Source organism: Talpa europaea, assembly GCF_964194135.1.
Source record: "Talpa europaea genome assembly, chromosome: X".
NCBI lineage: Eukaryota > Metazoa > Chordata > Mammalia > Eulipotyphla > Talpidae > Talpa > Talpa europaea.
In genome coordinates, this window is record NC_140081.1 from 94841472 (window position 1) to 94865936 (window position 24465).

The following is a 24465-nucleotide window of genomic DNA, read 5'->3' on the forward strand; positions in this document are numbered from 1 at the left end:
CATATGCTGTTTGACGGTGAAGACAATTGGCTGACACTCCTGTGTGAAGCAGAGGTAGCAAAAGAGCCCAGATTTTGCCAGCTCTAGCACCTGGGGTCAGATTTCCTTTCTCAATGTTTAAAAGTTTACAAGAACACCAGACTTTATTGGTCAGTGTTTCAGAGCTCTGCCTGCACTTGAGGATCACACAGTAAGTGTTAAAGAAAACAGGTTGCTGAACCCCACCCGGAAACCTACATTTAATTGTTCTGGGTGGACCTCCACCATCAAAGTTTTTTAAAGTTCTCAGCTTATTTTCATATCCAGTCTAGGCCGAGAATCACTCCTCCAGGGCAGTGGGTCCAAACCAAGAGCATCTCCCCCGCCTCCCAGAGGTGCCTTGCCAATGTTCCCCGACACTGCTGATTGTCACAAGTGGGAGGCGGTGCTATTGGCATCTAGTGGTGTAATGGGGGGGGGAGAGGGAGAGTGCTGCACAATATCGTATAGTGCACAGTTATCCAGTCCAAACTGTTACGATAATGCCGGCCTTGACAAGCCCTATTGTAGAACTTTCATAACGTCTGTATGAAGCCAAGAGATTGCAGAATGGGAAGAAAGACCTCGCGGCCCAGAGAGGTGGGCGGGCGCAAACAAGTGCGCCTGCGCGCGCGCGTGCGCTCAGCTGAGCGGGAGCCCTTCGAGTCTCCGCATGCGCAAAGGGGGCTCCCGCACTTGGAGAGTAGCGTGCGTCCAGCGTGTGTGCGCCTGCGCGCACCGCCATTTCCTGCAGCCCGAGCGCGGGTCGCGGTGCTTGCCGGGAAAAGCGACGCCTCCAAGCAAAATGGCAGTCGGGGCCAAGAGCATCCCGCGCCTCCTGGTCCTGCGGCCGTTCCGGCGCCGGCCGGCAGGTGGCGCGCGAGGATCACAGATGCGACGCCGCGCCCATCCCCCACGGCGGCCTCTGGGCCCTGGGCGGGCGGCGGCCCGTCGGGGCGGGCGGCGGGGACGGGGCGCTGCGAGCCCGACCCTCGCAGCCGGAGGGGCCCTCGGCGCGCCTGCTGGCCTGCCTGGCGGGCCCCGGGCTCCGTGCGGGCAGGGCCCGTCCCGGGAGTTGGGAGAGGGGGGGACCTCCAGCAGAGCAGTGACACTGGCCCAAATTGGCAAGTCGGTCCTGGCCTCCCTGCCCCACCGAGCAACACAGGCAGGGGGTGCAGGGTCGGGGCTTGGGCGCCTGGCCTGGCGACACTTCCGGCTGTGTTCACATGTAGATTCCATCACTGGCATCTCCCCTGGGCCTGGTTTCCGCCCCAGGGAGATGGCTGCGGTGATCGTTGCCACCCTGGGGTGCTCGTGAGGGCCACGTGGGCTTGTGCGTGTAAAGCATATAGCCGGTTCCTGACTGCCGCCCCTCCCGGGGCCCCTCGCCAACCTCCCTGCCCAGTGTCTCTAATAGGACGCAAGTAGCTCCCCAGCCCGCCGCAGCGCTGCTGCCGGTCATCACGTCCACACGCGCCCTTGTCCTCTGTTGTGCTTTAAGTCTGGGCCTTTCAGGTTTGTGTTCTTTCCGCATGAAAAACTGCTGAAATGTAAGCTCATTTGTTCAGCTGTCAGCCCCGGTCGGGCATCGGAGATGCGGCACAGCCGAGGGGGGCCTTCTCTTGCAAGTAGATGGTGTGTTAGTGCCCTGCGTTGGCCCCGCCTCTACGGAGCTTGTGGGTTTTCTATCTAGGCACAGCCGGAAGTGTCGCCTCGCCTGTTCTCCAGGCGCCTCTGTGGGGCCCCGCGACCCCACCGGGTGTTCGATCCCCCCAGCAGGCCTCCTGCAGCTGTTTCACTGAGCCTCCCTTCTCAGGGGTTCAGGAATAACACCTCTACCGGTAGCCTCGCTGCCCTGGGTCTAGGGCCACAAACCCTTATTCAACCATTTGTTTCAGACCCTCAAAGTGCTCTTTGCAGAGAATCTGGGCTTTATCCAAACTGGGCGAGAAACTATTGATTATTGTGGTTCTTTGAAGAACGGGGTACGACGTCCATGCTGGCTCAGGCTCCCGTAGGCACACACGCTCTGGGTTTGCCTTTGGCTCAAAGTTGTGTGTACCAGGCCGGCTCAAGGGGGGCTGTGTCGGGGTGTCCTGCTAGCCGGAGAGTGTCATCCCCTCAGCATAGCAGTTATGGTGTCTGGCGGTGGCAACAGACCTATGGGATAGAAGGTACACACAGGGGGTGATGTGCTTGCCCCTGTGGGGGCACTTCCAGCCCCTGGGAGACCTCATCATCACATTGCTTTCAGGGCCACTGCGCCCCTTTTTATTCCAGATTGAAGGCAGGGTGTGCCCTGCTAGGGGCCTACTTATGTAAGCAGAGTCCAGGCTGGAGCGGCCGGGGGCACGATCTGATTTCGGGCCAGCGCCTGCCAAGGGGGGCAAATGGCTTCTGTTGCAGGGTGTTTGGGTCAAGCCCGGCTCAAGGGTTCCCTGCTGAGGTTGTCCTCTCCTGCAATGCTGAGCTTGTGCTCTCGGAAGCTCAGCTCAGCCGTTGCCCCTGGCGTGGTGGCCTTGACATCTCTGGTGCCTGAGGCTGCCAGGCAGCATCACCAACACGCAGGCCGGAGGCTCTGGAGGAGGCACCAGGGCTGAGAACAACCCTCAGGGGCATCTCAGGGACATGGCCGTGATGGGAGGTGTGACATGAAGCCACAAGGTGAGGAAGACTCCCAAATGGCTTGGGGCCCACAGAGGCAGGAAGCCGCTTCCCAGGGGGATTCGAGACTGGCAGGCGCGTTGGTGGCTCAGCTTAGCCAGGCCACCAGAGCACTGTCTCTGTGGGTGTCAATGGGGCAGGTGCCAGGTCCCCCAAGGGGAGGCAGACTGGCCCCCAGGCAGGCCCAGGCCGGGTCCCCTCGGCCCCACTCGGGGTCAGCAGCCACTGGGCATGCTGGAGCTGGACACAGATGAGCAGGGCCCACTCCCATGGCCTCGCCCACGAGCGTGCTCCTTCCCCTGCAGCGCGTTGTCTGCTTCTGAAGAGAACGCGGATCTTGAGGCGCAAGAGACCTGGCAGGAGAGGCCCGCAGCCCCAAGAGGCAGCCTGGGACGCCCGGCAGCGCCCACCCAGCAGCCTGAGGACCCCAGCGCCCCTGAGAGGGAGAGGCAGCACGGCCCTGGGGGCCCTGAGCCACTCGTGCAGCTGGACAACTGGGCCGGCAGGTAAGGGCCGCTGGGCTGGGCTCTCCCTGCTCCAGCGGGGTGGGGCGGGGGTGTCAGGCCACAACCCAGGTGGGCCGCTTCCAACCCACATCCAACCAGTGCTCAGTACGTGACATACCTGAGGGCTCAGGTGCCTGCCCTCGAGTGTGGTCAGCGCAGTGACCCCTGAGCAGGGAGCAGTGTCGGGGGGCTTCCTGGGAGGGCCGCCCAAGTCTGGCTCTGGATCGGGAAGGCAGCCTGGGGGCCTGGGCAGGGGGGCAGGGCTTGCTGTGCACAAAGAGGTGTTGGCGGGGACAGAGCAAAAGCAAATGAGAGCAAGACGGGGAGAGGCGGAGGGAAGTTCCAAGCGAGGGGGGCGTGCGAGTGATGGGCACGGGAGGTGGGTCTCCCGGCACGCGGTGCTGTTTCGGGGGTGGGCAGCGACACCCTGGCAGGCCCTCCATTCTTCCGCCTAGTGCCTGGTCACTGTCTCTGGGTTCTCACCTGCACACGCAGTTGCAAGATTGCTCAGGCTCAGGGAGCAACGGGAATGGGGTTAACAGACAGGGAACAAAGGGTTTCTAAGGCTACCAGTGGCTGGCAAGCTCACCCCAGATAGTGTCCACTGTGGCCAGGAGTCCCAAACAAAAGGCTGCTTGTTCAAGATGGCGCTGTCCCATCAGTGAGGGCCTGGAGCTCATGGCACACCAGCAAGCAGTGGGCCAGGGTCCAACTCGTGGTGGCAGCTGGCAGTGCTCACAGGTGAGGCCACTGAGGCGACACTGCAGCAGCCACAGCTACAATCTGAAGGTCAGGCTGGACAGTGCCAGGTGCTGAGCTGGCAGCGATGGAGGCAGCAGCAACTGGAAGTGGTGCTGAATGATCAGAAGTGGTGGACAGCTCTCAGAGGTGACTGGGACACAGAGTGCTGGACAGCACTGGCCAGTAGTGCCGGTCACCACCAGTACTCAGGAGGCAGTGTCAGACAAACTACCGTTAACTGTTTTGTGAGTTGCTGGCCCACACCAACAGCACACCTGAGACACCACGCCTGTGGCCCTTGGTACTCCTTTCAGGCGATGTTGGATACAGGATGGGAGGCATGGGTAGGGGCCTGGTCTCTGCAAAGGTATTTAGCGTCTTTCTTTGGAGGTCAACTGATGGATGCTTCGTCTTTCTTCTTAGAGGCCAGGAACAGAGTGCCCTAAGCTGGCTCTTGCCTTATATCCTCTTCTAGGGTCCCCTACCCTCCCTGCCTGATTAGACCATTTTCAATTCTAAGTGACCAATTGGAACATTTTAGTTAGCCCATTTTAGTTAGCTAGTTAGCCCATTCTTGATTTTAGATCTGGATAATTAATGAGCTGATTGAACATGATTGGTTTGTTTAGCTTGTACCCGGTTGGCCCATTCTGTGATCAGGAGCCAAATAGAAAGAGGAAAACTTGGTTCTTGCACAGACTGAACCTGCCCTGACCTCAGGCAAGCACAGGGGCTGGTGGACTCCGAGGAGCCACACCCAGAGCCGGCCTCAGTGGGGCCAGATGCTCTGCGCCAGGTACCCTTCAGCAGGGCCAGGTGTACCAAAATAGCAGAGGGAGGGTGGTGCTGCGGCAACTGGGGGCCTACCATGTTAGCCCAGGACTCCATGGGCCACTGTGCTGCCCACTGCCGGCCCAGGAGGGCCCCACGCTGCTCCCTGCAGCCCTGAACCAGGGGCTGTGGGGCTTGCTGTTCCCTCCTCTGCCAGAGCTTGCTGTGGCACAGGGCAACCTTGCCACTGCAGCCCATCGGAGCTGCATGCCCCGGGGCAGGGTAGTAGGAAGACCACTGCTGCCCACCATCACTGCTGGCCTCTGCCTGCAGCCTGAGCCCCAGTGGGGCCACCGGTGGCAGATAGTAAAATGTCTGCCAGCCACTGCCACTTGCACTGCCCACAAGCACCTTCTGGGGTGCTGTGTCAGTGTGGCTCTGGTGCTCAAACTGGGCTCCCTCTGGGAGGGCCATCAAGCCTGGCCCACTGTGGTGGGCCTACAAGTAGCTGTCCTGCAGCTGCAGGATCGCCTGGGTGCTGGGTGTGCTCAAACCTGGCTGGCATCTGTGTGGGCAGGGGGCCGGGTTGCCCACAGGCAGCAACACTGATGGCAGGGCAGGAACTCTGAGCTCATGCCAACACTGTTGCTGTTGAAGCGGAGTGTGACTGAAGTGGAGATAGGACTGGCCACTGGAGCAGTGGGGCAGGAAACTGCCACTCAACTTCCAGGCCACTGGCCAGGCCATGGGTTGCAGAAAGCCAGCCATGCCCTGAGGCATGTGCTGCAGGGCTCCGGTTTCAGCTGTTTTTTTTTTAAAGATTTATTTATTTTTGTTTGTTTATTTACACAAGCACTGGGTACAGTCAGAATGTGGGAGGGTGAGAGAGTTCACCAGAGCCAGAGCGGGGAGCAGAGCAGGCAGAAGGACCGAAGGACACCGCCGAGGGGAGCAGCGGGCGGCAGGAGAGGTCTGCGCGCCCTGTGGGACCCTCCCCCGGTGGCCGGGGAGCAGCCGGGGATCGAACCGGCACTGCAGAGGCTGCGGGCAGCTTCGCAACGCGGCGCTCAACCGCTGCGCCACCGGGGAGGCCCTCAGCTGGTTTTATATGAGAGCTGGCTCTTCATTTCCCCACAGATACATGTTTTTTTATATACTTTTTTTGGGTAAAATAACCTGGGTGTAGGCCAGAGGTGTGGGGGGCGAGAGCCCACTTTGTAACAGAATTCTGTTTCCAGCAAATGAGAAAATTTGAAATCCTCTTCTAGTGCCAGCAGTCTCTGATGGTGGTTTTTTTTTTTTGGTCACTGAGAGCCTGCAGACCCCAGTGGCGGGCAGGGGTCTAAGGAACCACACGTTGGACCTAGACACATGGGCTGCAGGAGCTCCTTCAGCACAGGTAGTTCGGGAAATTGGAAAGCAAGGGTAGTTTCCATAAAGAGTAGGTGGGGAATGAAAGGGTTGGCGCGGTAAAGGAAAGGAAAGCCAGACTAAGTTTCTCACAGGCAAGAAATTTATTGCGCTCACGGGTGAGGTTCGCTGACCCCTGCGGGGGACAGAGAAGTTGCACCTGTTGGGAGACAAGGGCAACCTTTTATAGGGCAGGGTCTGGCCTTGGAGGGAGGTGGAGCATGCAGAGTCGAAGTTGATTTTCAAAGAAGTTTTTTTCTCTCAGAACTGGTTGTTCTTTCAACGCTGCTTATCAGGGCCCATGCAAACCGGGCAGAGCCGGCTCCCGGGATGCAGGTGGCAGCAGTTTCAACTTCCCACTCCTCTACCCCATCTCTGCCCCCGCCTGGACCTTACAGGGAAGAAGGGCTGGACATGAAAAGAGTGAACACAGACAGCTCTTCTAAGAAGTGTGCCTGTTGGAAGAGGAAGGAGAAGTGGCCTAGGGGCGGTAGTGCAAGGCCTTCTGTACTAAAGGGGACCTTTAGTTGATGAGCCCTAGCTTCTGCTTCCCCCACCCCCCACCGCCCTCTCCAGACGCAGTGAGGGGGAGCGTCCAGGTTAGCCACGTGAGCAGACTGACCTCGGGGAGGGGATGGGCGGTCCATCCCACCATTTAAGAGAGGCAAGCCAACCCTCAGCCCAGCTTTTTCATGTGTAAGAAAGGGGTGAAAGTGCTGCTGCCTCCTAATTATGACTGTGACTACTTCATAATAAGGACTAGAAGGAGGCGCTAGAGCAAAAATATGGACACATCAATGGGCACGCCTGCAGGTGTGGCGTCGGAGTCGCAGGCACCTTGGCCAGTGTGCGGCGGGTGTGCGCGCGCGCGCATGCGCCGCGTGCCGCCATTTCCTGCAGCCTGAGCTCCGCAGTGCCCTCTGGGAAGTACGGGGCCGCCGTCAATGGACAAAATGGCCACCCTGGGTCAGAAGCGCGTCGGCCGGGCTCGCTCCGCGGCCTTACCCGCACGAGCCGCTAGGTGGCGGGCGAGGATCACAAATGAGCGGGCTTGGCCCTGCGTCCCCGTCCCTGCCCCACCCCCTCTTGCGCGCGGCCCGCCGCCGTCTGGCACGCGCTGTGGCCTGTGCCCCCTCCGTGGCTACCATCTCGCCCGGGCTGGCCTGGGGAGAAGCCCCTTCCCAGAGCAGCTGAGCCCGGCAGCGCTGCCTGCTCACAGGGGCGCGCCCCTGGGGTCTGGGCAAGGTGCGATGGGCTCTCGGGCCAGCAGGCTTGTCACGGGGTGGCGGCACAGAGAGGGTGGGGGGTGGGGGGTGGGGGGAGGACTTGCGGAAAGGGGTGCTGGCGCTGGAGAACCGGGACGGGAGAGCCGCGCCTCCCGCTCTCCCTGCCTGCGGGCCTCGCCGCCCGCGCTGCTCAGGCACTCCGGCCACCAGCTGGTTTTCTCCAAGGAAGGGCACATCCGGGAGAGGCACTGACCGCTCTAAAAAGACCAGCCCTTGGCCGAAGCGTCACGGAAGCCTGTGTCACACGGACGGAGGGGCGGCGCGGACGCCAGGGCTGTAGCGGCGTCCCCCTCTCGGGCGGGAAAGGCGCTGGCGGCTGGGCTGGGAGTCACGGGACGGCCCATGGGCTTCCCGGAGTACCCGCTGCCTCCGTGGTACCAGCGAACGGGGGCCACGGGTGTCCCGGAGGCTGTGACTCCAGCGATGTCCTCGGGACTGTGAAGCTTCCCGGCAGAGTGCCAGGGCCCTGGTGCAGGGGCTGCACACATGGCTGCAGGGAAGGCTCAGGTGGTTGCGCCGGGGAGCTGGCCGGCCCACCCTGCTGAACACCGGAGCCTGGTGATCATCGGCTGTGCTTGGGAAAGGTGGGTGGGAGGGGGGCAGCGTGCTGCAGTCCCCCAAGGGGAGGCGGGCCGCCCCCAAGGAGGTGCCATGTACAGGTGAGCAGGGCCCACTCCCGCAGCCTCGCCCACGAGCGTGCTCCTTCCCCTGCAGCGCCTTGTCTGCTTCTGAGGAGAACACGGACCCTGAGGTGCAAGAGACCTGGCAGGAGAGGCCCACAGCCCCGAGAGGCTGCCTGGGATGCCCGGCAGCGCCCACCCAGCAGCCTGAGGACCCCAGCGCCCCTGAGAGGGAGAGGCAGCACGGCCCTGGGGGCCCTGAGCCACTCGTGCAGCTGGACAACTGGGCCGGCAGGTAAGGGCCGCTGGGCTGGGCTTTCGCTGCTTCAGTGCGCTTTAGGCAAGGGCCAGTGCTACAACTCAGGGGAGCCCCAGGCCAGCAGGCAAGCCCAGTGCCCTCCGCGGGATGTTAGTGAGCAGGACGGGCACACCTTCACCAGGGGGGGCTCCCTCAGGCCCCAGCTCTCGGCCCCAGCACACTCCCCAGAAGGGGCAGTGCACTCTGCTGTCTGACGGGCAGCTGGAGCGTGAGGCCTCATTGGGGGCATGTGGGCACCCCACCCGTCTCGGCACTGGAAGTCTCTGAGGAAGGTGGCCCTGGTGGGGAGGGCACGCACCGCTGGAGGCAGAGGGTACTGGTCGCATCAACCCTTCCACTGTCCACACCGCCAGGACGCCCTCGGTGGTAGCCTTGGGGCAACAGCCCTGCTGTGCGCCGGGACCCGGGCTGCGCGCTCCCAGGACGGGCGGCCGTTCCCTAAGCAAACAGGCCGTGAATTTTCTCAAGCTGGGAGGCCCCAGACCCAGGCCGAGCAGGGTGGTGGGTTAGAGACGCCCCCCTCCACCATGGCCATGCTTCCTGGGAGCAGCTCCCCAACTCGACAGTTGACTTGCCTGCCGCCTGCTTGGGGCAGCGCCTGTCCACGCCATGCTGGTTGCAGTGGCTGTGGCACTTTCCATCTTGGAAATCTGGGTGACTCGTAGGGTTTTCTGCACACTTGGAACGATTCTGAACGTTAAAAATACGTGTTTTTACAAGAGTCCGTAAGTGGCGTGGGCCGTCCTGAGCCATCCCGCCCACTCTCGTTCCGAAGAGCCGTAGACAGCTGGAGTTGTTGTGTAGAAGCCGTGGGAGCTCGGGACGCTGCAGCGTGACGGCAGGTCCACGAGAGGAAGCAGGGACAGTGTCAGCTTTGACACCGCCGCCCCGCTCCCGCCGCACAGACGCCATCGCCGCCTCCGACCTCGCTGCGGCCTTGGCCCCGGGACGCCGGTTGCCCGGCAGAGCACGTCCGCACTCGCCAGCCCCGTGGAGCTCTGCCTGTTGCCCGCGTTCCCTCCTTTCGGTGCTTTGTGCTTCTTCCTGTCGCCTCACTGATGGTGGCCTACCGCTGCCTCTGCCCTCTGGCTTCTCTGTATCTCTGAGTGCTAGCTCGCTCCCTTGGCCCACGCCCAGTCTCCTGGCCTTGGCTGTGCCTTTCACGTATTCGAGTGACAGCACGGCAGCCTAGCTCTTGGCCTCTGAGGTGTGCCCACAGGCCCGTCCGAGGCCTGTGCCCCCGCTTACTTCTCACAGCAGCCCGGTGAGGAGGCCCTGTTATTATTTCTGCCCTTCGGCGGAGAACCTGAGGCAGAGCAGGGGTGTGACAGCGCCAGGGCCCAGATGGCCGGAGCCCAGAGGCCTCCCCTTCCACTGCGGGGCTGTCTCTCGCCCAGGAGAGAAGGGGGCTCTGTGGAGAGCGGCCCCGGCAGCGCGTGCTAGCCGGGACGACGGGGCTCTCCGCGCTCGGGGTTGCGGTTCTAGACCCGCAGCACGAGGAGGAGCTGGACTAGGCAGAGGTGGGCACGCCCGGAGGCCGTGAGGGGAGACAGCGTGTGGGAGAAGGGACTGGAAGAAGGTGCCTGTGGTTGGAGAGTAGGAAGTGGGGCTGAGGGGACAGGACACCAGGTGGGCGGGCCGGGGCCAGGAGGCTGGGGAGGCTACAGAAGAGAGGGGTCCCCCACGGCCCCTTGGGCTGGCTGTGACTGCTGTCGTGGCGGGGTCTCCCCTCAGCTCTGCCCTCCCCTCCACCATCACGCCCGGTGTGGGGCAGAGACGCCGAAACTCTTGCCGGGTGCTCAGTTGCAGGAGGCTGCTGTTCCTTCCTCTTGGAGTCAGGCATCTTGGCGTCTCTCTGGCTCTGTGTTTCATCGTCTGTCTGTCTTTCTAGACTCCTGTGGGGCTTTCCCTCCCAGCCAGTCCACCTCTTCCAGGCTTCATGGCACATCCCAGGGTGACTGGGGGCATTGATGTGGGGTGGCAGGGAAGGTCCTCTGGAGGGCTTCCTGGAGGAGAAGGTGGCGGCACGAGAGGTCAGCCAGTGTGCTGGAGCTGCATGCGCGTGGGACACCCTTTCGGAAGATGAGGCCATGCTGGCCAGGTGATGGGCCCTGGTTGTCCACCTCCTTCCCTCTCCTAAAGCAGTTCAGGACCCGGGAGTGTGGGTCAGGCAGAAGCAGCAGCACCAGGACAGAGGCCAAATAGCCCGCAGCAGATGCACGTAGACCTGGACCAAGGTGGATGGCACAAGTTGGGGTGGCTGCTCGTTGGTGTGGGACTGGCAACTTGGCAGCGGGCACACTGACAGCAAGTCAGGGCTTGACCAAAGAGAGACTTGGCGAGTGGGCCCAGAGGGGGGTTCCAGGCCGAGGGCTGCATTGCACAAAGGGTGGAGGCTCAGAGAAGCCATTGTACCCGGCACCGTCCTGCCTCTGCTCGTGGCAATGCTCCTCCAGAGTGAGGGGCATCAGACGCTGCCTTGGCAGTGCTGAACTCCATGTGTCCTTCTCTGCCTTGGCCTTGTGTTCTCCAGAAAATTCTCTGCAGGCTGGGGGACAGGCTCCTGGTCCTAGCAAGGGACAGTGTCTGTCAAGTCCCAGGTGGCCCCATGGCTCTCCCTAACCAGGTGAGTCACAGACACCCTGGGAAGTTACAGGGAGTGTGACTGGGTCAGCAGACGCTGTGACGTGAGCGGCTACACCCCCCCCCCCCCCAATCAGCGAGGAGACTTCAGGAGCAAAAGCTCAGTGATTCACAAGAATTGTTTTGAGAACATCGGCATGCTTTTAACCCCTTGAAGTGGCGGTCTCAGGAGCAGACCCCAAAACCCTACTTGCCCCTGGAAGATGCCAGCTATCGATGCTGACGCTCCCCCCACCCCTGCTTCTTCCAGGGGGAGACCCTCGAGCTGTATGGTCACTGTGACTGTCACCGCCACTGCTGAGCAGCCTCAGGTGTCCGCCCCGGCCTCCCCGAGGGAGCTGGACTGCAGCTCTGCCAGGTGAGAAGGGGCCGTGTGGGGTGCTTGGCATGGGCTAGGGACTTGCCTTTCATCTGTCTCTTCGCCGACTCTAGCTCCGGTGCCTTCCCCAGCCCCCAGCAGCCCATTGGCCGTGGGGTGGCGTAGTGCAGCCTAGTCCCCGCAGCATTGACTCCTGCTGGTGGGTTTAGAAGGTCCCCTTGTGCCTCTTGTCCCTGTGGCAGCTGGCCAAGCTGTGGGGTACATGCGGGCAGTGAGTGTGCACAGGGCCTGGCGGGCGGCACCGCCTGCAGGGCACATTTAAAGGCAGGCCCGGGGCTGGCCCTTGCCTGTTGCCTGGGCTCTTAGGCAGAAAGTGGCACCATTGCAGGGAGGCTGAGACGGGGGATAGGAGGCCTCTCTGCTGACATCACGCCAGCAGGCTAGAGGGTACAGGCTGGAGAGGGAGCCTAGTCCAGGGCGTGGCAGGCCAGCGCAGGGCACGCCTTGATTCCAACAAGATGGGAATTTTGCAGTAGCTGAGTGTGCCCAGGAAAGACACAGAGCTGGGGGCACTCACAGCACAGGATTGAGGTTTGGAGGCTCTCCTGGCCCCAGGTGGACGGGACAGAGAACAAACGGGGTGATGGCAAGCCCACTGTGCTGAAATATGAGGGTGCCTTGCTGAGTGTCGGGGCCTGCATGAAGGAGGATGCCATGTTGCCATTGGCCGCAGGGAGCTGCTTTCCCGGGCTCTGAAGTGCACGTGCAGACTTCGCTGTCAGCCTGAGCGCACGTGCACGCCGGCTCCTGTGCCCCCAGGCCTCCCCACGAGCGCCTTCACATCCTTGCCACCAGGAGAGGGTCCTCCCATTCCCAGACACTGAACCCAGGACCACTCCTTTGGGCCAGGGCCCTCAAACTTGCCACTCTCTCTCTCTCTGTTCCGCTGTGCTTCTCCAGCAAGGGCGTTCTCTTCGTGAAGGAATACACCAATGCCAGCGAGGTGTCTTCTGGGAAGCCGCCGTTTTCATGCTACAGCAGGTAAGAGCAAAGCCCAGCTCCTTCTTCTTCCTGGCCTCCTCCCACCCAGCCCTGTGTCATCTTCATCCCTGCGCTGCGGGACTCGGCCCGGAGTAGCTCCTAGGGCATCGCTCCTTGAATTGAAGGATGGCGATTGATGCCCTTACAGCTTCCTACCTAAGTCGGTGCCTTCAAGCCCCCCTGTATAGGTAATTCCTACACCCCACTTCTAGCGTCATCCCTGCTGCTAGTCTTTGTTTCTGGGTAGATGACGAGCTTGCTTTTTTCTTTCTTTTTTTTTTTTGGTTTTTTTTTTTGTTTGTTTGTTTTTGTTTTTTATAGAGGCATGTTTTATTTATTTATTTGTTTGTTTGTTTTGTTTATACAAGCACTGGGTACAGTCAGAAGCGCGGGAGGGTGAGAGAATTCACCAGAGCCAGAGCGGGGAGCAGAGCAGGCAGAAGGACCGAAGGACACTGCTGAGGGGAGCAGCGGGCGGCAGGAGAGGTCTGCGCGCCATGTGGGACCCTCCTCCGGTGGCCGGGCAGCAGCTGGGGATTGAACCGGCGCCGCAGAGGCCACGGGCAGCTTCGCCACCCAGCGCTCAACCGCTGCGCCACTGGGGAGGCCCGAGCTTGCTTTTTTCAATCCTGAAAGCAAGCATCGCTCTTCACAGAGCTGGTGGGGCTCTTGGGGACCATCTAGTCAGTTCCATCCTGTTGCAGAACTCAGGGCTCCTTTCTTCAGCCTCCACGCTGGAGTCCTGACACAAGCGCTGCTTCTGTCGGCTCCTTGCGCGCTTCCTGATGCCACGTGGAAGGGAGGGGACCTCTGTGCCACCCAGTTAAAAGCTAAGCCACACCGAGACAGTGCGCCCTTGGGAATGCTTGTGTGGCACTCATCCCAGTGCCAGGGTGAGGTGCTCGCAGCCTCCCTTCAGGGTCGGACCTCTGAGGGCTCTGCGCTGGCCTGCACTGGTGCTGTGGGGTGCTGCGCACGGGGGTCATTTCACGGCCCAGCCTGGTCCCCACCGGTGGGGTCGTTTTGAGCAAGGGACTCTTCCTTTCCCGGTGTCACTCTCCTCTCTGGTGACTCCCAGGGCAGCCCTGTCAGCGCCGCCACTGTGATAGAATTCACGCGTCACGGAAGTCTTTTAAGCATATAGTCCAGTTGCAAAGTTGTGCAGTCATCGCCAGTCTCCAATTCCAGAACTTTTCCATTACCGCAAAGAGACCTCCCAGAGCTGTGCTTCTGGGAACAGAAGTTCCTTTCCTGGGGCCAAGGAAGTAGGGTCCCCTCGGCATGCCCTGGCCACCGAGCCTTGCATCTCCCTCGCCGCGGGGGGGGGGGGGGCTTCTTTCCCTGCTCGGACTCTCGGTGAGAACTGTGCCTCCTCGGTAGCAAGCTCAGCGCTGCCGCCCTCGGGCATGACAAACGGGCTGCCTGTGCACGGCCTGGCCCAGCTTGTGGTGCGGGGCTGGTGGCCCGTGCTCGCCCCCACAATGGTGGTGTGAGCTGGCGCCTGCCACCTAACCTTCTCCCCCGTCTTTCTGCAGTGTCAGCGGCATGGAGGACTCCCTTGGCTCGGAGAAGAGGGTGCCCTGCGGTGGTACCCTGTGCCCTGAGAGGTACGTCTGCTGCCCGACCAGGGAGCACACAGGGCCGCGTAGGAGGAAGAGCTGAGGGAGACGGCCCGGCTCAGTGGGCCTTGTCTGCTGCTTTACTGATCCGCTCCTCCTGCACCATGTAGGGGAGCGCTTCACTGACTAGGGAGTCACCCCTCTTCTCTGCAAGGAAGCCGTGGAGCCCAGGACCAGGGGCGCACCAAGGGCTACTGCAGAGGGGACAGTGGTGTGCAATGGCCCAGGGGCTCGTGCCGCTGCAGAGGCCTGAGGATTAGAATTCTTGGAAAGGGGGAGAGAGGTGAGGGGCCTTTGAGATTGAACAACTCAGGTCACAGTGAAGAAAACAGGAAGGAAATAACACAGCTTAGGTCACATGGCGAATGAGCAGCAGGGCCAGGGCCGAGCCCCGTGTTTCTGCTCCGCTGTCTGACTTCTCACCTGTGAAGAGACGGGAACCCCCGCGGGTGCCTGTTACTTTCCACCTAGGCCTGTTGCCACGATGCTGTCAGCTCGGAATGACTGGGCGCGCTCTCCTGGGCCTGAGGTGAGCCCAGACGGTCCCTGCGGGAGCCGGTGTTATAGTAGGACCAGCCCTCTCTGGAGTGAGCATCACCCCAGGGCGTCCGCACAGTGCAGCAAGTAGGTGAAGGTGCCCGGCTGGTCTCTCAAGACGACTGGAAGGACTACAGTGGGCGGTCTGGTTAAGCACACAGCAAATAAAAGATGGCGAAGAGCTTGGCCTAGCCGGACCTGGTCAGCAGGCTGCGCCCAGCCTGACTGCCGGGTTCTTGTTTCCCGTCTCACAGAACGACTGCGGGGCTGTGTACTTACTGCAGCCGGGAGATCCGAGATGGCCCAAAGATCACCCTAGACCACCTTGGCATCTGCTGCCACGACTATTGCTTTAAGGTGAGGAGGGGGCGTGCGGCTGCAGGCCTCGTCCCGAGCTCGGGAGCTCCAAGGTTTGGAGAAACTGGTCTCTGTGGTCACACTTGTTCTTAGAGGCTTCACAGAAGCGAGAGCTTGAGTAGGGAGCTGGCTGTGGCCGCTGGGTTGCGGACAGTACTTGAAAGTAGAGCTGAGCGTTTGTGGGGTGTGAGGCAATGACAAGGGTCAAGGGAGATTCCAAGGTTTGAGGCCCAGGGCACTCCCTGAAAGGATGGTGATGCCGTTGGCGCTGATGGGAGGTGCTGACGGGGAGCAGCGCTGGGCATATGTCCCAGAGGGAAGGTGGACACGGACAGAATCGAAGATGCCTCAGAGAGGCCTGTGGGAGGCTGCACAGTCACGTGGACGTGTGGGTTTGCGTTCCCAGGAAAGGCCGGGGCCGGAGCCTCAGGACTATGATTCCCCTGGCCACGGACTGGATGTGCTCAGCAGGCCAGGAGCAGGCGGCGAGACTCTGTCACGCTGAGGGCATGGGAAGGGCTGGGGAGCGGGTGGAGGAGGCTGAGGGTGCGGGGGGCGTCTCCAAGGGTGCGGCGCCCACCCAGCGGGGACTGTTGAGCACTCGCGCATGGTGACCGTGAACATGGCCGGGGTGTTTTGCAACTTGGTGGCTGGTGCAGCGCTCAGTAGGTGAAGTCTTGGTGGAGTGATGGGGATTGAAACCTGACTGACGGGGCTCCCTAGGGAATGGGACACGTGGGAGTGGGCAGCGCCAGTCCAGAAGACGGGAGTCTTGGCTTTGTGGGGTGCAGAGCCAGCAGCCCTGGCTTTGGGGCCACGGGAGTGATACGGCAGAGACCAGCTGATGGCGTGGGAGAAAGAGCGGCTGCCAGTGCGTGGTGCACTTCACGGGAGAGAGGGGGGCAGTTCGCACATGGCAGCCTGGCGAAGGCCGAGCATGTGGGCAACAACCAAGGCGGCTCCCGGGTTGGGCGGTGCGGTGCGCGGGTGCGGAACTCCCTCCGCCGCGCGTGTCTGAGGAGGAAAAGCAGGTGTGGTCCTCGGGAGCAGGGGGCGGGCCTGGGCGCGGCGGGGCTCAGCCCAGCTGGGCTGCCCTGTTTTTCGGCCACTAAAAGGCCTAGTTGTATGGCGCGAGGAGGAAGACTGTTGGACGTTTGAGGGGAGAGGGGAGGACGTGCCGCGCTGCCCCGGAGAGGGCGCGGGTGGGTGGACCCAAGAGAAGTGCGGGCCGGTGGGCCCCAGGAGGCAGGTGTGGAGGCAGGAGTGAAGCAGGCCCTTGCTCGTAGTGGGTGCAGATTTTGCCAGCGGACTTGGCAAGACTGAGGCTTAGTTGGCGTTTTGTCCGTTTTCTGCCATTTTTTATTGTCTGCTTCCACGTCTGGGACGCACCTTGCCGGGCCCCGCCCACGCCTCCCTTGCCGTGGCCTCTGACCTGCCCTCTCTTTCAGTGCGGGATCTGCAGCAAGCCGATGGGTGAGCTCCTGGACCAGATCTTCATCCACCGCGACACCATCCACTGCGGGAGGTGCTATGAGAAGCTCTTCTAGGTGGGTACCGGCCCCAGGGGCTGAGCAGCAGGAAACGCAAGGGGACGCCCTGTGACCTCGTGTCTCCCGGAGCCTGGATCCAGGACACTGTCTGTCTTAGCCTTAATATTCAGCGCCTCCAACTCCTTGCTCCCCCAAGCCAGTGGGGATTTGAGGACCTGGGTGAGGAGGATCAGCGCCCTACCCAGGACTACGTGAAGCTTCAGGCTCACAGTCTCTCCCTCCCCAGCAGCACTTAGACAGGAAAGGGCCTGGAGAAAAAGACTCCAGACCTGGACTCAGGGACGCGGGCCAGGGTCTCCGCCGTTGCTAGCAGTGGGTCGGGACTCGGCAGCCGGGTGTCGAGGGAAGCAAGATGCAGCTGGGCCAGCAGCGGGCGAAGGCCGGGCTAAGGGGGCTGCTGCCGTCCAGCTGGGGTTCAGGGGCTGGTCCAACCAGCAGGGGCTACCAGGGCAGCCTCTGGGCCCCGTGGTCAACACTGAGAGCAGACAGGTTTGGGGGCAAAAGCCAGTTCAAGCACTGGGGGACCCACTGTCCCTAGGACACCACCTTTCCAGGTCCTGGCGGACGCTCCGCCCTCACACCCCCTCAGCCAGCAGCGCTGAGCGGAGTATCCCCCTGGAAGGCAGTGGGAATGGGGAGCAGCCGGGCTCTCCAACACATGCCTGTTCCGCTTCCTCTCGGAAAGACACTGTTGCTGCTGCTGCCTGGCGCGGCGCTGCCCCACGGCCTCCGGCCGCCTGTGGCTGTTCCCAGTCTCAGGGCTTTCTCTTTTCTTTTAGCAACCCCTGGCCAGGAAGCCGCTGAGGACTCCCAGACAAGCTTGGCCGCCCCAGCTCCCCAGGTTGCTGGTTCTCCTTCCCTCATGTCCTCCCTCCCCATCTGATTTCTTCATGCTTTTGCCTTGTCAAGTTGAACTCGCTGACGCCCAGTAGCGCATCTTCGCGACGGCTACCCGTGTAGCTCTTCTAGCTTAGAAAGCACTTCACAGCCACCAGCTGAGTCGCGGCTGAGTAAAGGGGACTGAACGAGAATTCCAGCCAGGCTGCTCGAGGGCAGACTTCCCCGTCAGTTGAGGTGGCCTATACTATGTTTGGCGTGGGAAGGAACTTGGGGTTCATTGTGCCCTGAATCAGAAGGGAGAACACCCCACTTTCTTTTTTGGATCTCTCAGCGCATGTTTGGGATTTGAGGGGAGACCTGTAGCTTCGGAGGGGCCAGGCGGGGAGCTGTCGACGATGCCTGCTGGGTAGATGTAGGTGCTAGGTGCTCAGCACCGCCGGAAGCTCGTGTCACTTACCTACTTCCCACGTGCATGGTTAGACTCTCCACGGCGTCATAAGCTGATTGTGATTGGCTTAGAAAGCAGTCTCTCACCTGCTGGCAGCACCTTCACTGTCGCTGGCGCCGGCCTGTACTGGAAAGTTCACGCAAGTGGGCTTCAGTTCTCGCCGCGTGATTCTTAGGTGGGTACTGACCGAAGGGTCATCTGTGTCTGCATTTTGATAGCCGGTTAATATGTTTGCCCTCAATTCCCGATCCCTGAGCCTGATGTGGAAATCCCCTCGAGCAGGTTTTAGGGTAGACAGACTCCAGCCGGACGGAGGAGGGAAGCAGCTAATGTTTGCGACCTTACCACACGCCGGGCCTTGTCACTGGCGGGCGGCGCTGACCCTCACATTGGTCCTGTGTGGAGGGTGTTCTCGTCCCCACTTTACAGATGAGGGCTCTCGGGCTCAGAGAGGTGGTCAGGGTCTCTGGGGAGCCATTGCTGTCTCTCCACAGCCCATGTGTGCTCCAGTACCAGCGACTGAGATAGCGAGCCCTGGCTTAGCACCGGACGCGTGCGAAGCAGTGTGCAGACGTGAGCCATTCCTTCCAGGTGGTACCAACCCCTCAGGCCTCCCCTGAGGCAAGCTCTTCCAGGGAGGGTAGGGTATGAAATCCCATAAATTACCACAAGGGGCATTTCGCCCCGTCCCTCTCCCCTCCTCGTGAAACTGCTCTGACCTGTACTGCTTGTGGCTTGAAACAGGTTTCACTCAGGCCTTCCCAGAAGGGCGCTTCTTGTCCACAGGGCCAGGGCCAGTGCACTAGCCCATCCCAGCACAGGCACTTCCGAAGCTGGTGGCAGCCACTAGGGCCCCAGGTCCTTGGAAGGCAGAAAGCCGATGGCCACCTGGGCTAGTCCGAGCTGTCAGGTGGTGCTGCTCATGTTCCAGCCCCTGTGCTCTCGGGCCCAGCATCACCTCAGGAGGAGGAACAGCCCTGAGAGGTTTTCTGATGCAAACCCCAGGCCTCCTCTTTTGATTTCATTGGGACCTTTCTGTCCCTTTCCAGTTTCTGAGCCTGAGCGCTTGGCTGGGATCCCAGAACAGCGTTCCACATATGTGCAAAATGTGCAAAGGGTTTTTTCTGGAGGGGAAGTGGTACCACAGCCGTGTGCTGACACTGAAGGTGAGCTGGTCTTCCTCAAGTCCAGCCCACACATGTGGCTTGGCCGGTGGTGGGCACCAAGGCACAGGGCACTGAGCGCATGGATGAAGGAATGGGAAGGAAAGTCTCCACGGTGGGAGCTACCATCGGAGTCTCACACCGGCCCAGCTGATGGAGTGTGGGGGAGAAAGCCCAAGACACACTGGCTTCCCTCCCGGCGGCACCACCTACTCTGCCATTCAGGGAGTTCTCGAGCAGCCGTGCGAGACACTGAGAGATTGCAAGCTCAGCATCGATTTTGATCCAAAACAGCCTCCTTCAAGTTTTAAAGGGCACAGAATTCTGCAGACATAAGAGTGGTGGTTGCATTATACTTTTGCTTCTTCTTCATTGCCTAGTATTTTAACCATGACTTGTTTAGCCACATGAAAGTATACAACTCTAATAAATGTCAAGATATCCCATGTGCACGTGTCGATGTTAAGATTTCCTTTTGTAACTGTGATAACTTGGGCTATTTGGCGGTGTGGTTTGTTTTCTCCTTTAACCTGAAGCTATTCTCTACAAAAGCAGATACATATTAAGTCTGAAGGGAAAAATTAGCACGACCTGTAAAGGACGCATGCGCGAGAGGCTGGGCTTCCAGGCTCGTCACCTATGAATGAATATTGGATTCTTTTGGGTTACAGCCTCCCCTTCATACAGACACATGCCACCTAGTCAGTCCTGGATGTTTACAGTGACAAGGCCCTTGGTCCCTCACCAGCCTGTTCCAGTTGTGGACAGACCTAGTTTCAGAGAGGGCATGCTCAGTCGACGCATGCTCAGTTCTCCTGAACTATCACCCACTGCTAATCTCTCTCCCCTCCCCCATAGGCCAGCCCCTCAAACAGATGACGATGCTTCTCGGGTTCACTCTCAGTCACATCCAAACACCCCAACTACCAACTTGTCTTTGACGGCAATTTTGAATTGTCTCAACCACCCTCCTCATAGTTGCCCCCCGCCATGCGCACCCAGACCCACAACTCCAGATGTGTGCCAGCACGCACCACTGTCTCATGGTGCTCATCAAGGCCAGTAGGCCAGGCTGTCCGAGTCCTGTTGGATCGTGGCACTCAGTGTGAGGCAGAAGTGATCCACGCTGCCAAGTTCTGGATCCAGAAATGTGCTCTGTGGGCTGGCTCACCGCGGTCTGCATCCCATCAGGGGACAAAACAACGGGTGACCAAGTCCGTCCCCGCAGCGAAGACCTGCCCGTCAGAATCCCCTGCACTACAGGGACCTGTGCGCCATTAGGTATTGAACTGGTGTCCCTCTATTTTCCCACCCCAACCCCTGCCCCGTCTTGGTCACCGGGCACAGCCGGGCAAGGAGGAAGAGCTGCTGCTGCTTCGGAGAAAAGGCACACGGTCCCCCGCGCGGCCTTCCTGGGGCTCCTTGGCTGATGCTGAGTGGCACGAGACCCAGAAGGGCAACGGGGCGGGCACCAGACCCGGCTCAGCCATCCCAGTGGCGGGGCGGCGGCTTGGAGTGTGGCGGGAGGTAGGCTCGGCTGCGGGGGTACAGCAGACCAGCGCACTGGGGCTGCCATCCAAGGCCCCCTCAGCCCCCTGGACCCACTTTTCTGGGTTTCTGAAGTTTTGGGCGCAGGGCAGACGCTCTGACTCGGGGTGGGGAGTGTGGGCGGGCAGCCTCTTGGAGCTCAGGCTGCCGTGCTGGTGCCGCCTGGGAGCCCGGGCTGCTGGCCCACCGGCCCGGCTTCCCTTCCCTCCTTGCCATGTCGCGGGGCTCTGCAAGCCGGGAGCTCAGCCGGCTGTGGATGTGCCACGGTCAGGAACCTTGCCAGGGGCAGCGAGGTGCTGCGGGGCGCCCTCGGGGACCTCCAGAAAGTGCTTGTCTCTCCCCAGCTCTGCCCCAGCTGGGTCTGGGGGTGGGGTACGGGTGCTGGGGAGCGGCTGAGCATGAAGGAGGCTTTCCGAGTCTCTTGGCCACAGAGACCGCATTCCTGAGGCCCCCACCCACCCTTTGCCCGTGCAGGCCCAGCCCTTGAAAGTCAGCAGCGCGGTACAGGCTGGCGCTCGCCGAAGCCTGCTCAGGACCGCAGAGCCGAGGAACAGCTGCCATCCAAACTCGGGGACCAGGGCCCGCGTGGGAGTAGACGCTGCACCGAGTGCCCTACCCCACAGGGAAGGCCAGGGTGGCGTAAGCCGGGAGGGCTCCTGGGCACCTGCTCCTTTGCTGGCCAGCCACGCTTAGCCCCAGGCTGGTGCCGGCGGGGGTGGGGGACACAAGGAGGGGAGGAGAGGAGCGGTGGCTGGGGGCACCCAGCCCCCCACTTAAACTCGGGTCTGTCCACTCCAAGTGACCCCAACTTGGCAGCCCAGCGAGAGCCTGGAGGTGGAAGGAAGCTTAGGGGAATCATTTCAGGCAGACTTGTTTTCATAGACGGCGCGGGTGATTTAAATGCATCCAGCAATTTGTTCTTATAAGATGTGTAGGTTTATTTTCTCACAGACATTTCAGGAGTGGCTGTCCTCCCATGCATTGGCCTCCATGGCTGCTACTAGGTATTCTCGTCCTGTTATATGCTCTTGCAAGGGGAAAATGCAGTGTTTCGCATTAGCTCAGGTCACTGTTGAGCACTTGCAGCCGGCCCCCCGCACCCGCGTTCACAAGACGACCAGTTTTCTTTCACAATTCCCAGCTTAGTGAAATCAGTCAGAAGGATGGTTTCACTTACAGGAGGAATATGGGGGAACCAACTAAGGCATTCGGGGGGAAATAAGAAGAAGAAGAAGAAGAAATAAGCAGAGCACTGTATATGTCAGAGACCTTGTGCGGGAGCGGGAGGGCGGGAAGAGCGCCGGGGACTGTGGCGACGGGCACCGGGACCTGGTGGTGGGAACTCGACGGGGACGACCCCTGAGAAAAGAAAGCAAAGGTAAAAAAAAATGAAGCGTGATGTCAAACATATATAAATAAAAACTGAGATTTGAAAAAGAAAATCCCGGCTTGTTTCATCTTTATAAACACTTTAACATTTCATTATGGTCTCTACAGTCAAGTAAATTAGCACTTTGGATAGATGAAAAGATTGAAATTTGGCTTTACTTTAGCACCTTAGTAGTAAAGCTTCCGGTCTCGTTGGCTCTTATCCGGCGCGGGCACGTAGGAAGCTTTCCTTAAGCGTTTCTCTTCCACAAACCTTTTATACGTTTTCTGACATTCCCTTTTTTTTTATATTACCCCATTTTAAAAACGATCCGTTTCAGCCTGAGGGCAATTTTTTCTTCAACAAAAACATTATTTTTGGTGCCTCCCTTTTCCTGAGCGCGCGTCCCGCTTCCTCAACCTCAGTTCGCAAACGGGTGCCGTCGCCGCGGCCTCCGGCTTGCCCTGTCCAGGCAGCTGTTGGTCCCGTCCTTTGTTCACTCCGAAGCAATCACGGAAATCGCGTTCCTTTCCCTTCCTTCAGCGAAGAACGCCGAGGCCTGGCTAGTCCGTCCGCGTCCAGAAAGCACGCCGCGGCCCCCTCCGCTCCCCCGGGCCCCCTCGCCCGCTGTCCACGGCCGTTTCTTTTGCTTTGAATTCGTGTCCTGTACGTTCCCTCGTCTCGAAGGACAGTCGAAGCAATCCCGGGAGATTCGAGCAGCGGGAACTGGACGACTGACTCTGTTTTCAATCTACCTTTTCTTCAGTCCTTCACGGCCGCGCCTGGTGTCCCTCCCGCGCCCCCATTTTCATCTTTCAAAACCAGATTTGATTTATGACTTCCATGGGCAGAGGACAAGTGCCGACGCCCCCTGGGCGTTTCGGGGTGTGCTTCTCTAGTATCAGAAGTCCCGGGTAGTGGCGCTTTAAAATCTCCCTCTTTTTCTGAGACTTTGCCTCTCACTAGTCCCGCGAGCTCGGACCCCCGGGTCTGCGCCCGGGAGCCTCTCAGCTTGTCAGGGGCCAAGGACATTCGGACTGCTTTTTTTATTCTCGAGCCCCGGGTCTAGTCTCTGCGCGGGCATTGTGTTCAGTGAACCTGCTCATAGGAGAGGCCAGTCAACAGCAGCAGGCCTTCGGGGGTCCCCTGTCAGGACGTGCCATGCAACATTTTTTTCAAAACAAGTAGGTTCATTATTATTATTACCGTTTAAGTGAAAAGGCATGGAGGGGGCTGGAGCGCTGGACTGGGGCCGGGCAGGAACGCAGGTGTCAAGCCTCTGGACAAACCTGCCTAGGTGGTCACTCAGACTAGGCGGTGGGGTGTCTGCTCCCCCACGGGCAATCTCCCTGAGGTTGCCAGCTCGAGAAGCAGCAGCCTAACCAGCTGCGATTGACTAAGACTTGCCATGACAGAAGGAATCTGCAGAGAACAAAACTCACACAAATACCCAAACGCCCAAGGTCAAAACAAAAGGGGGAGTCCCACAATTCTTTCTGACTCCCCCAATAACGGTCCCTCCAAGCTTCACAAATGTCTCCCAGAGACCTATGAGACCAAAACAAACGGGGAGAAGGGCACTTGCGCGGCTGCGCTGCGGAGACCCCTCGGCCGCTGATGTGAAACTGAAGGCGGCCAGAGTCCGGGGTTTGTCCGTCCCAGGCTCCCGGCACGAGGGTCGCCAGCGCCGTGGGGGACACAGTCAAGGCCTGTCCCCTGGGCGGATGTCGCCCTGCAGCCGCGGATTCCCATTGTCTGACCCAAACCGGGGCTGGCCCAAGCCGGTGCCAGTCCAACCTGGGCACAGAATTCCCAGTGGACTCGCCAAACGGTAACTGAACGACAAACTCAGGTCGCTGTGTCTGGCGGCCACGGAGATCCCAGCACCGAAGCAGGGTGCTGGGAGCCGGGGTGCTTATTGCAGGTCAGCGAGCAAGGAGGCAGGAGATAACAAATATCCAAATCTTCCTCCTTGTCTACGGGGGGGGGGGGGGGGGGTTAGGGTTTGTGTTGATTTGGGGAGCGAAGAAAAGATTTTAAAATGTGAGATGGGAGCGGCCGGCGCCTCCCTGCGGAGATGGAGTGACGCCCGGCTGGGTCCAGAACCGCGATGAAAAGGGGCGCCCGCCCCGCCGGGGACTGTTGTCTGAGTCTAGCCATGAGCTGGGCGTCTTGGGTCCATCTTCTATGGCTGTTTTCCAGGCGGGGCAATGACAGGTTGCCCAAGGCCAGTGGACACCCCTCTGGGCCTGCACTCTGAAACACACCTAGCAACCTATGAAAAATGGGTTTGTTCCTCATTTCACGTCGGTAGCCACATTTCCCCGCCTGCGGCACTCAGAAGGCTGCCCTGCTGTTCTCGCAAGACAAGCAGAAACCAGAAAATATCACCGCAGTTTCACTAATTCTAAACCTGTTTGATGTGTTACCTGAAAATAAAGTCTCCATGAAAAAGATTTTATTAGATAATCACAGTAAGGATTGAAACCTTGGAAGCAGTCCAGCAGCTCTCTCCAGTGCCAGCTGGCCCGGTAAACGCCGGCGTGAACTGCTGATACGGGTAGAAACAGTGAGGCGTCCACAGGCAGGATGCATCACTCTCCGTCAGAGGGGCTTCTAGTTTTCAGGTGCCCTGATGTAATTGTTAGGGGGAAAAGGATGTCCCAAAGCAAATTCCATATAGGCTTTGTGGACTC

The 24465-nt window shown here is 60.2% G+C and overlaps 1 protein-coding gene across 1 annotated transcript in view; it reads left to right on the forward strand.

Moving 5' to 3' along the window:
- ZNF185 (zinc finger protein 185 with LIM domain) overlaps positions 1-16398 on the forward strand; it is a gene marked incomplete at both ends in the record, with an annotated part of 33256 nt that extends 16858 nt beyond the window's left edge. Inside the window, 8 exons of the mRNA XM_084259056.1 lie at positions 773-1068; positions 1251-1332; positions 2988-3188; positions 8111-8311; positions 11229-11336; positions 12258-12338; positions 14749-14851; positions 16300-16398. Of these exons, the coding sequence (XP_084115182.1) occupies positions 773-1068; positions 1251-1332; positions 2988-3188; positions 8111-8311; positions 11229-11336; positions 12258-12338; positions 14749-14851; positions 16300-16398 (1171 nt within the window). The remainder of the gene's footprint in view (positions 1-772; positions 1069-1250; positions 1333-2987; positions 3189-8110; positions 8312-11228; positions 11337-12257; positions 12339-14748; positions 14852-16299) is intronic.
- Positions 16399-24465: the final 8067 nt, after the last annotated feature.